Below are 12,414 nucleotides of genomic sequence, written 5' to 3' on the forward strand. Positions count from 1 at the left end.
ATATTTTCTCCGCCCTCGAATGCTTCGCCGTTATTGGACGAAGAGGAATATTCCGCGAGAGGGAAAGAAGACAGTACCTTCGCAGTACCGTCTTCTTTCAGCTCCGTTGAGGAAACACGGTGAATTTTTTACGAGGCAGAGCGAGTTTTGACAACGAGAGGATCTCGTTTATTCGACTTCGAATCAGAATTTCGAACGAGTCCCGGCGAGCATGACGAATTTTTTATGCTGCCCCCCACCCACCTCCCAAGGCGGGAAGAATTCAATCGTACCGGGTAATCAGAGTCACCGCTGAAATTATTTTTATACCCATCAAAGAGGGAAAAATACTACAGAAAAATCCAGTAAATTACGAGTAGTAGCAAGTTACGTGTACTAGTGGCATTTTATTAGGAAATAAATGATCGTTCACCATTCATGCTTATACAGTAAATCCTCGATGAGTGTTTGAAGGCTCCGCTGTATTGAACATTAAACTAAACCTCATTAAAAAGTCAGCGTTACACCTGGAGACCTCTCCTGTCAGTGTCGAGGAGCTTTCGAACACACATCGAGGATTTACTGTATGTAGTATCAATAACCGTGTATAATTTGCTTAATACGTTCGCTACGTGTTTTATTTTTCGAAATTCTGCAATATATATTACAAATTTTTACTTATATAAAATTAAGATCTAGTTAATGTGAATATAAAGCTAATAGGGGCTGCTGTCACACATATATGACGGTGGGCTCTCAATATAAACCGATGCGTCACACAAAAAGATTAAAATGCCGTTCACCACGATTCATTTCGATTTCACAAACTCTGATCCTCATCATTCAATAAAAACAATCGAAAAAACTCTCCTATTCCTTTTTCACATTCGATATTCTTCGAATAAACATTAAATATTCATTCTTCATTAATATTTCAATTAAGCATGAATAATTCTCCCCATTTAACTTCGGCCACCATTAACGAAGAGATACTTTTCAGATGCACGAATATATAATTATTATCACCAAGGATTATTTTGTTCCGTCGAAATGTATTTCCCGCGGGCGGTAGCATTTCGGCGGGGTTTCATCGATGAAATTACTGGTCCGCGTACTTTCATATCGATTCCTTTTTCAGATGGTCTCTTTTTCGGGGCAGGGTTTGCTGTACCAACAGGAAATTCTTTCTTTTTTTTTTCTCTCTCATCCTCTCTCTCCGTTTCTCCACCGGGTATATCTGCGCGAGAAGGACTAGATTTCGATATCTTTCCGTGAACAGCCCGGCTAGCCCGGGGCAGTCCAGTGAAATTGCATCTGGAATTTCAATATAGCGCATATCATACTTCAACCTTAAAACGCCGCGAGCGTTGTCGAGTATTACTTTGAGGTTTGAGCTCTCGAGAGCTGACTTTGCGGACCGATTATAGAGATTCCGATTGAGAGGATGTACGTAAGTACCAAAGGGGGTGGGGTGGGTGGTATAGGGAGGAACGGGGTAGGCCACGAAACCCTTGGTCGATCCTTTTGTGGCATAAAATCGAGCCTGCAGAGGACGTTAGGTGGGTTTCCGCGGAATAAATGATCAAAAGCCCCCCCCTCTCCCCACCCCGTATAAAGCTCTTCCTATCGGCGGAGGTCTATATTTGCACGCTTCGCTGTTTCTACGCGCGTTTCTACGTGCAGTGCAATTCGCGGATGCTTCGCGGGATCTCTGTACATGCTTGAATAATTTTTAATGGCATTGTCGGGGACGCCATTTGAAAGGATCGTTCCTTCTGTGACGGCCAGCATGCATTATCTTGATGGCACCAGCATCGTGACATACCGTTTTTCGCTTTGTATACCTCGTCCAGTTATTTTTGCTCGTTCTATTTTGGTACGGTAAGCTGGATAATCTAGTCTTTGTTTTATGTACTAGTCTGACTGAAATCACTCATTTTAATAGTATGTGGTCCATACTCGTTTCTTAATAGAGAAAAATAAGGAATAATGAATGATGGAGAGATTAAGAAGTTTGTTTGACTACAGACGATCTTATTCTACTGAAGAATTAACGAGAGAAACAGTTGGAGGATCATGCATTACGTATAGCACTTTTTTGTCTCTCGCTTGGTAGGTGCAACAGGGCCAACCACATTATCTCGTAATTATTTCGAGCGATGTACCAGATTGGATTATAGCTTCTGATTTCCTTTTTCAGTAATAAAAATTATTAACATTAATCTATTACAGTAATGAGTTTCCATGTAATTTATGTATTTATAAGTCAATAATTAAAAATGTAAAATTTTCACGAACTTCCCCAGTCTCCGTGTAATTTAAATGGAAAATTGCTGGCCGAGGTTTGATGCACCAGTGCTCTAATATTCATCCGAACACAGCCCGGACCGGCTACTTAGTAGATTATTAGCCTCGAAACTGAAGGGTCTCGTGAAATCATTTAAGGTCGTCAAAGTCAGGAAACTAGGAAGAATTAATCACGTTTCGTTGTAACTGGTAGCCTCGTTACCTGTTTCGATCGCGTGGGTGAAGGGAAAATAGGGTTTCCAGCGACGCCTTTAATGAGCAACGAATCCAATTACAAAATATTGTCTGTCATGGCTAATTGCTGATTTCAATAATTCCCTATCTCGTAGCTCGGGCACAATGCGCTCGCGCAGCGAAATACACTAAATGCGTTAATGTCATTATATGAATATGCTACTAATTAACGCCCCTCCCCCCTTCCCAATGTCTTAGTGAGAAACGTGTATTTTTCGAGAGAATGAGATGGTTGAGATGTACGAAACATTAATATGCATTACCTACTCCTGTATAATCATGCTTTGTCGACCTTCTTGCATAATCTCGTTAACATTATTTCATCTAATTGGAAGTATGTTATTATATATAACATTATAATAAAATAATAATAACTCGACATTATTATTGCAAATATTCAGCTGCACAGGTTGCTTAAATAAAATATTGAAATCGTATATTATGGAGTATACTTTACAATCATTTAAAACATATTAAAATTATTAACCAACAAATTCTACGTAAAATTCTTTTTTGACTTCACTGCACAATGTTAAAAAACAATGTACGACGAACAGATTTACGTTTAAAAATCTTTTTTTTTTAATCAAAGAGCCAATGGCCTCGATGATGTATCCTCGCCAAAAATTGATCTCGGGGCAATTCAGTCGCGGACTTTTATTCGATGGATTAAAGACCGAAGTGGATCGATCGAGGGCTCTGCGTTGAGTAGCAAGAGTCTTGACATGCACGATAGTTGGTTTGTCATGCGCGACAGTGATCGTATAGGTTCAGAGAGTACGGGAAACTGAATACAGTGGGAAAGTTAGTCTGTCGAGAGTTTCACGGAGTTCGGGTGATTAATCGATAATGGGGGAGCGACTGATAGGTACGTTGTACTTTCGCGGAGTTTCGGCTCTTCGGAACATAATCATGAGTTACGTTCAAGAGTCGTTCTCCTCAGTTCGTGGGTGTCTCCTTTAAAGTCTGGGGACCCTGAACGAACACTAATCCCACGAAAACTTTTGTAAATAGAAATTTCAGAAATTAAATCATCGTCGAGGATAGACGCGATCTGAAATTTTTCTAGCTAGAAACTTAATATTCCTGTAACTTATTTCAATATAATTTGCTACATCGGTTTATTCAACCATTTCGATGTTGGTTAATTTACATGTTCGACGAAAAAGATAGAAGCAAGGACAGAAAGTTACAGATTCGGGCTAACAAGTGTGTAAACGATGATTAAGTTAAACTTCCGACGTCGACGGATTCAGAAAAAGTTTGAAGTCCCCTGATTTGAAAGTTGCTGACTTTAATTCGATATTCCAAATCTAACTGAATTTAAAACAGGGGCCTTGTGTACTTTGCAATGTGTTTCTCTCGAACAATTTTCTTCTCTTTACCGGAGACATTAATTGAAAATTTCATAAGTACATTCCTGGAAATAATATGCTACTCTAATCCGCAAAACAACTACAATTTATTATTGTCGTATTTACGATTTAACAAACACAGGCGTTGAAGCGCAAAATATTTGCCATGCTACCCTGATACATAATAAATTAGAATAATAATACACGAAATATACGAAGATAAAATTATTTTATCATTTATGGTATTGCATAAAAATTCCGTTAACCCTTAACCCACATATAAATTTTTCGTGCATAAATGATCACGTGCCATCTGTGAGACTGACATTATCAGAAACTGGTAGAAAAACAAAATTCTAACAAACTTTCTTCGACACAAATTACACAGAATCTTTCTGCTAAAAATGTATTCTTCAAGTTGTCAAAAAACCATAACAAAAAAAAAACAAAATAGCGTTTTCGTCTTGAAGTTACCAGAAAATTGATAAACAAAGCAGTTCTACTGACGTGACGTGACTGATTAAGAGTTAAGAAGTTTTTGTAAGGAAAACAAAATCAAACGATGTCTCAACTCTTTGAGCGTTGGCGTAAATCTCTCTGAGCAAGCTCAAGAGGGGTTGTTTGCGCGCACTTTCGAAATTGCTCATAACCAACCTGAAGCAGGCAAACATTCCGGTGTACGTAACAGCGTTGTGTTTGATTTCAGTGTGCCACTTGCTTCGCAGCGGAGTTGCGGCGATTTTTGGGCCGCAGAGCGCGCACACAGCCTCCCATGTGCAGAGCATTTGCGACACCATGGAAATTCCGCATCTGGAGACACGCTGGGACTACCGTCTCAGACGGCAAAGCTGCCTCGTCAACCTTTATCCGCATCCCACCACCCTCTCCAAGGTACGTGGAAATTTCTAGAATAGTAGTCTCGTCAAAGCATGAATGGAAATCTGTTACCGCATTCTTCGATCTCCTTTTTCTCGAGATTCTCCTCTAATCGTTCCACATTACTTACGCGGTGGCAGGCAATAAAGGATTCCGGTGAACCTTTAAAGCAGCCATTCTTACCGAACGTAACAAGGGAACATATCGAACCCACTCACGCAGATTCTGATGCCATTTATATGAGATATAGTTTACGGAAAAATATATGACACGATATTCTTTTATATCGGCAGTTCCATATTGAAGGGGCGAAAATAGCCCTAAAATTTAAGGGTCGAAAATACCTTTTTTGAAATATCTTGGGAAGTAGAAATGGAAGTGGAAATGTGTATTTTTCTACAAACATTGCTCGTTGAGATAAGAACTAACGCTATGGCTAACGTATCATATTGTTATCCATCGTCTATAAGAAATCATAAGACCTTTACCCGACAATCTGGCTAAATCTTCGTAAGCAACACGCGACGACGTTTTGCACTTTCACCGGTTAAATATCCTGAAGGCGTGCGGAACTTGCGGTGCATACATTAAGACTGCCCCGTGAACAGTATTCACAAAATATACATAAAAAGATCAGAAGAAATGGGTTAACAGTGGGAGAAAACCAGAAAGTACGGCACGTTTTTCCTACCCCCACAAAACGGTCAGAACACATCCCTACCCCCTGTTGAAAGGGACTTTAGTCTTCCAGTTATCGTGTTCTGGTTCGCCGTCAGCCAGAAGTTATAACAAAAGAACGGGAAGTTTCCGAATTTCTCTTAATAAACGAAAAGTTTCCATGGCGTAAAGTGGCTGAAAGCGACGCCGCGGCCGCATTCCCTCCCCCTTTGGCTTAACGAGAGTGCTGTCGTCCTAGTCTGCGCGCGAAATCTCGCCAACCTAATATTTGCCGCTCGCGAATACTCGTGTGCCCGTGACATTCCCTTCGTCGAGTTCTCTATTAGTATTTGCCAGCCAGGGGGGCAAGTACTTATTTCCACGAGAATCTTCATCTGCGTACTCCCCTTTCCTCCTCCTCCTCTTGACTACCGTTGAACTTCGAGGGGCGGACCGTAGATGGCGCATCGACGATGAGGATCTTCTACTTGTGAAAGTTGTGAAAGGATCGTTAGGGATGTTAACGGAAAATTTCTACCAGCTGTCGGAAACGTTCGATGTCGCTCAGGCTTTTGCGAGTTCCGCGTGTTTTCTCGTAAATGAGTAAGACGACGCTAAGGAAATTAGCTTCTTGCCGTTGGAATAGTCTCTTCGGGGCGTTGCAGTTTTCGCGAGCTAGATGTAACGAACACGTCTCACTTACGTTTACGTGATTGGTAATTGGAACAGTTGCCTGAATCTAGCTCATGAATACGTAATTTTGATTCTTATAATATTTAACCTTTCGTGATCTTCTTGGGTCTTTTAAGGCAGAAAGCGAAGTTTGGTGCTCAAATGTCTGAAATGAAGGGACTGTTATTAACAAAACCTGAAATTCAACTTTAAAGATTATTAGATCATGTATTAGACACCCTGAGAGGTACCCCTGATTTTTTTTAGATTTTTCGGAAGCCTATAAGATAAAAAAATAGGTATGGACCAGTGGTGGGATTCAGCCGGTACGAATCGGTTCGGCAGAACCGTTTGCTAAAAGTTTTGTAGTTTCGCCGAACTGGTTACTAAAATTGTAATCGTATTTACTTGGTTATTTCATAAAATTTTCATTATAAGTTTGGTGTTTATATTCTTGCAGTTAACCCTGAAGTTGCGAACCGGTTGCTAAATTATTGGAATCCCATCACTGGTTTGGACATAAACGATCCAGGGGGGTTAAGAATGCAGTAAAAATAATGGGGTTCACGGAGAATCTTAACACGTGGAAGCAATGTTGTAATTACTTTAATTGATTTAGGATTGGCTCATGTCTTGCAGACAGTTTAGGTCTCTGGACGCCATTTTGAGTGACGTACACGTGTCGCAAGCTACCAAATGGCGGGCACTATGCGTTTGTACGACGACACACGAACACGTTGGTCTTTTTTAATGTCGACGATACACGGTCGGTTCGCTAATGTTTTTCGTGTAGCGTTTCCTCTCTGGTTGAACGGGAGCAAGAAAGCATCCCGGCCGTCGCAATAAATCTCCCAGTGAAACACGAATCGCTAACGGGAAACTGCGCATTGACATCGCTTTACCGTGGCCGGGGGAAACTGAAACAGGATGTTTTAAATTTGAAACACTGCTGCAGAAATGCATTGGACGAATGGACGAGGAATAATATTGCGGATTATGCTCTCCTCGCTCGAACGGGATTCACGGGGCTTTGACAGTTGAAATCAACGGTTTATTCAAATGAAATATCGTAGTTTGTAATCTGAAATTCGATGGCGATAATCGGTGGAATTTCCTAATGCTGTAATGTAACACTATATTTTCATGGAGTTTCAACGGTTTTTAAAGATTATTCAGCGTCGGTGAGATGGTCTGATAGAAAATTTGAAGGAATTCATTTTAACGTTCTTTCTCTTTTATAAATGTGGGATAACTGATAAGTTTTTATAAGAACCATATGTTTTAAGAATGAAAACCTCGGGACATGAAAGATGCTTCTTGTCCTTCGTTACATTCTTCGATATTATTCCGCTCGATTACGGCTTGCGATCGTTCGTCTTCTGGCGGACTCGATTAAAACTTCGAGGAATGAAGCAGCCTGGACAAGAAAGCGGTCTTGATCGCGCGATAAAAGTTTAATGAGCTACTGACGAGCAGACGCGTGACCGTCGATCATAGTCGTGTTAAAAGAGAAGCGGAAAAAGTCTAGAAATCGGTCTCATTAATCGTCTTCGTGCGGATAGAATAAAACTGATGGTGTTCGTAGCCAGGAAAAAATAGATTCTTAACTTAATATGTAATCAGTTAAGGACTCTCTTGAGAAATTTCATACTCCATCCTCGAGACACACAACATAATTTAGAAATGATTCACCATATTACATAGACAGATGTATAATTTTCACCTGTGTGTATATGATTAAATCAAAATATTATGAAACTACCGACTATTGCCTACACGTTCAATATTTTTGTTATTTTTTAATAAAACATTCTCGAACCTCGAATCCCATAACGCTATTTTTGTTATTTTACGTTTCCGAGGAACGTGCTCGTGAAACTTGTTCGTTCAGCCGTGAAACGTGCACACAAAAATTCGAGTTCTAAGACTTCACGCGCAGACCGTTTTCCGAACTTGGTCGGTCGGCGAACCAATAAATGATGATTTACGGTTGCGCGGTCCCGACTTTGAAGAACGTCGATCAAAGAGAGATACAGGCAGAGATAGAGACGCGAACGATACCGCGCGTCACAAAGAGCTCGCACAAATTACTGCGTCAGAGTAAGAATTTCAATTATAGCCTAAACGCACACGACGAAATTGAACTCTAGCCATGCGTTAGACGTCACCGGCTCTCTCCCATGTCACGGGAAACGATAGTTCGAATTCCTGGAATGCCGGCTGTCGAACTGCTTCAAGTCGCGGGCGCAGTCGTCCTGATAAAGGAACATATTGCGATTGGCAAAAAATAACGATTGCGAGAGGCTATCACGCTAGCAATTTGTCACTTCTCTCCGTTTCTTGGAAATTGATCCCGTAAATTCTACGGTTGTATTCAACCGATGTTGGATGTTTCATCTTCCGAGCGTGTAAAATTCGATAATCGAACTAGTAAAACTAAAAACTATAAGGATTTGAGAAAATTCAATCGTTGCCCTCAACTTTTCAGTTATAGAAAGTTTGTATTTTTCAAAAGAACTCTTGCATAGTACTTGACTAGAATATATTTGCTTACAAATTATTCGTGATTTGTTTACAATTAGTTATTTAAAAGGCATAAGAGAATTGCAACATTAGAGTTCTAAGGATTACGTATATTTGGCGAAACAGTAACTGGTTGTGTAAGGTAATTGACGAACTCATCACTCCGTGAGGGTCACTTATCGATCGAACGAAATTCTATTTCCCTTGGCTCTAATCTTGTTTGTTTGGTTAAGGACGCTACTACAAATCTTCGTTATAGTTGTACCAAAGCTATTATTAGTTAAAGCAAGTAGGAGAGTAAGTTCAATATTGATTGCAATTAAATCTACATCAACTCATTGCTCGAGGATGCTACAGTGTTCTTGGAACAGTGACTATCAATTACAGTTAAATCAAAATTAAATAGTCACTTGCCAGTACCGAGGAACTTTCCCTATATAATCTGTAAAATATATTTCTTGTCAAAATTTTAATGTAATGTGCTCTGACAGAAACAACTTCGAGGTGATCATTGCATTTGATTCAACTACACCTTAAGAACTTCAGGTGTACCTACAGAAGGGAATTGTGTAACGCCATGTCGCCAGTATTCTACATAGATGTGCATTGCTTTTGAGTCGCTAATGTTTTCCTTAGGAGGATAGCGAGCAAGTAAGTTGTAACAGAGTCCCAACGCTGGTGCTTATCTAGTATCATGGCGCAACAGAAGGAAGTTATTTGCAGCGCCTCATCCCTGGCTTTAGAGATTCAGAAAGGAACGGTTGCCTTCGCTTTCCATACAATTGTTTGTTGTCACATCTTAAGATTATATGCTCGCCCCCTTTAAATGTCACGATATTGTGGAACCATGCTTCCAAGAGGTCATATTACTTCTATACTGTAATCTCTCTGTGACGAAGGGCACTTGACTTCTTTGAGCAAAACTTCGTGTTCTTCCTGGCTTATCTGCTTCTTTGCTTTAAAGCGGTATTTATCTTCGTTCCTAATGAAATCTTGAACAAGCAGTTGGAATCCGCAGTACTTGAACTGATTTAAAAATGAGAAAATGAATTAACTTACTTATCGGGCAACTTTTGCCGTCGTAAATATAAATACGATGTAATTTACAGTACTGTAGATGTTATACAATTAAATACAACAAACCTTGGGTTAAGGGTTGAAGAAGAAGCAGAAAATAATTAGTAGTTACAGTGAAATACGAATGGAAAATTACCTCGTCTTCCTGAAATAACAAATTAATGCACTGATGTGCATACAAACTACAACATTCAGAAAAACCAAATCGAATTGAGTATTACTCGTGTAGATAATAAACGTCAAATTGACGCGTGAACGAAATCGCACATTTTCTTTAAAAAAGAACTTATTTTATTTAAAAAAAACATAGTTATACACTATTAACTAATAAATGAACATAACGTGAACGTTATAAATGCAACGTGGTAGGAGAGCGAATTTGTGTTCGTGAAAGTACGGGTGGAGGTGAAATGCCTCGCGTGGCAATGTGCTTAGTGGCAATATCGTTAGCGTCCACAGCATTGTTTGTGTTAACTTTCGACGTTTACTTTCTATGAACTTTTTGATTACATTTATATTTATTACTCAAGCAATGCTTTCACGAGTCAAGCCGATGTACTAGAATTAATACTCAATTTACAAACGCGTATAAGTGTAAGTACAAGTGTATCAGTATAAGTGTTAGGACAGAAATGTGAACGGTTTTTGTAATTTTCCTTGTAAAATTCAAAGTACGTCAAAATGACGCGTCCCGTCAACCCAATGTTAAAAAACAATTGTACTCGCTGCCGATTCGAGCGTCTCTGCATAATCCCGCGCGGGTTGCTTCCGGTCACACCGTCAACCATTTCGATTCCCCTGAAACCGTCGACAGGAAAAATATTCCGTTCCCGGTGACTGAACGGAGACCGATGTTCCAGGCGTTGGAAAAATCGACGGCCGGGTCTGGGCTTCCTCTCCAACGTAATCACGGAGCCACTTCCTCCTGCTGAAGGCACGGAAGGAAACATCCACTGAGAAAACGCAGTCAAAGGAATCACCTTGGCTCCGAGCGTTGAAAAGACCAACGTCCTACCCAGCCACTTCTCTTTTCGCCGTGGTAAACTTACAAGCCGCCAGCCGAAACGCGAAAAAGTCTGGGCTCGTTGCGCGCGCGCGAACATCGGCCACAAATAAACTCTCGGATCCGGTTCTTCTTCCTTTTCACACGAGATGTCTGGTTGCCGCGTGCCCGCCGTTCGTGTTCGACGGTTCCTCGAGGAAATCTGTCTTTCATAGCGCTCCTCCCCAACAACCAGACGTTTCCAGCGGCACGAATTTTCATAAATACCCCGACGTGCAATTTCCCGCGCGAAGCTAAGTTTACGCGACGGCTGGGAAGAGATTTATAGTGTATCGTGCTCCCTCCCGCTCTTTCTGGATTTTATGGTTACGATTGAAATGTTGGCGGAACGATGTGGATTTTTACCATTAGATTTGGCTGTAATTAGTTTCGAGGAACATGAAAGTAAAGAATTTGTAATTTTGAATAATTTATACATATGTACAAAAGGCTTATGATACAGTCATCAACGTCAAGCCTAAATCTTTGGAAATATTTGGAAATACGGACCCTCAAGGGGAAATAAAAGGGTCAAATTTTCTTCTGAAGTTCGAGATCTGAAGTTCGGCATATAAAGTCCACATTAAAAATGAACAAACACGTGTTTGAGTGTTTTTCGGAATTTAATCCTTATAGGGGTGAAAGGGGGTAAATTGTTTTCTTATGAGGTAACCGTATCTGTAAATCCACTAAAGCTAGAGATGTGAAATTTGGAGAATGGGTTCTTAAAAAAAACCTGCCTATTGTGGTTTCTTAAAATTCAACTTCAAGGATATGAAAGTAATATCAATAACCCAACAGAATTATATAATTATATAACTAATTACATGAATACTTCTAGCAAAGCTGATTTCCAGGTACGTCACCCGAAAACTAATTCCACGTTCTAGCACGTGCCCAAAATCAAATAACTCCGTTTACTACATATTAGAAAAATGATGCAGAACATTATTCAAACATATTTCCATAGCTAACTATCATAACCCCTCACTCGTTCACATTTCTTCATTACTATCACGGAACACCTCTTCAGACTTCAACGACTCCGCGCAATCGGGCTCGTTAAATGTCCGCGCACGACGAAAATGTTCGAGTTTCAAATTGAAAGTAAAAGCAAAAAATAGGAAAACATATTTTCCAGTAAACGTTCCAACCGTTGAACCGGTTCAGTTATTACGAGTAAATTGAAAATTACTCCGGTCGAAAATATGAACGGGCCTGTGGAAACGTAGTTCGGCCGGTTTTCCATAACCCCCCCCCTCCCCGTCTAGAGGATATGTTCCGCGGCGACCGTGCAGAATTTGCGTGTCTGGCAGGGTCAAAGCATTCGGGAACGACGTCGGAGAAATTCCCGCGGAGATGAAATTTCGGCGGCAGAATTTAAAACGGTTCGTTAGTATACCATCTGGCTTTCCCTCTCGTGTCCCGGGGATCTGCATGAATCGCCATTTTCCTAACGTACGGAGGCCGCTTGCCGGGCTATCGTCTGTAAACACGATGCATGTTACCGTGTAATACCCTACGATATGACAAGGCACGATTCAGCAGCCAACCGGCCGTATCAACGGAATTTTCCTGATCGAAAATCTTTTGTTAGAGGTGGATGGTCGCCGTTCCCTCGATCGAGCATTGAAAACTGATTGCAGACCGTCCGACAGGGTTCATAGAGGATGGTTTCTGGGCCGGTATTAC

At 40.6% G+C, this 12,414-nt stretch overlaps 1 protein-coding gene across 1 annotated transcript in view; it reads left to right on the forward strand.

The window, feature by feature from the left end:
• The window catches only part of LOC107186231 (glutamate receptor ionotropic, kainate 2), a 178,409-nt gene that overhangs the window by 56,715 nt on the left and 109,280 nt on the right, over nt 1-12,414 (forward strand). Inside the window, exon 3 of the mRNA XM_015574057.1 lies at nt 4,582-4,766. Within this exon, the coding sequence (XP_015429543.1) occupies nt 4,582-4,766 (185 nt within the window). The remainder of the gene's footprint in view (nt 1-4,581; nt 4,767-12,414) is intronic.

The sequence above is a fragment of the Dufourea novaeangliae genome, unplaced genomic scaffold, assembly GCF_001272555.1.
Source record: "Dufourea novaeangliae isolate 0120121106 unplaced genomic scaffold, ASM127255v1 scaffold14, whole genome shotgun sequence".
NCBI classification, from domain to species: Eukaryota; Metazoa; Arthropoda; class Insecta; order Hymenoptera; family Halictidae; genus Dufourea; species Dufourea novaeangliae.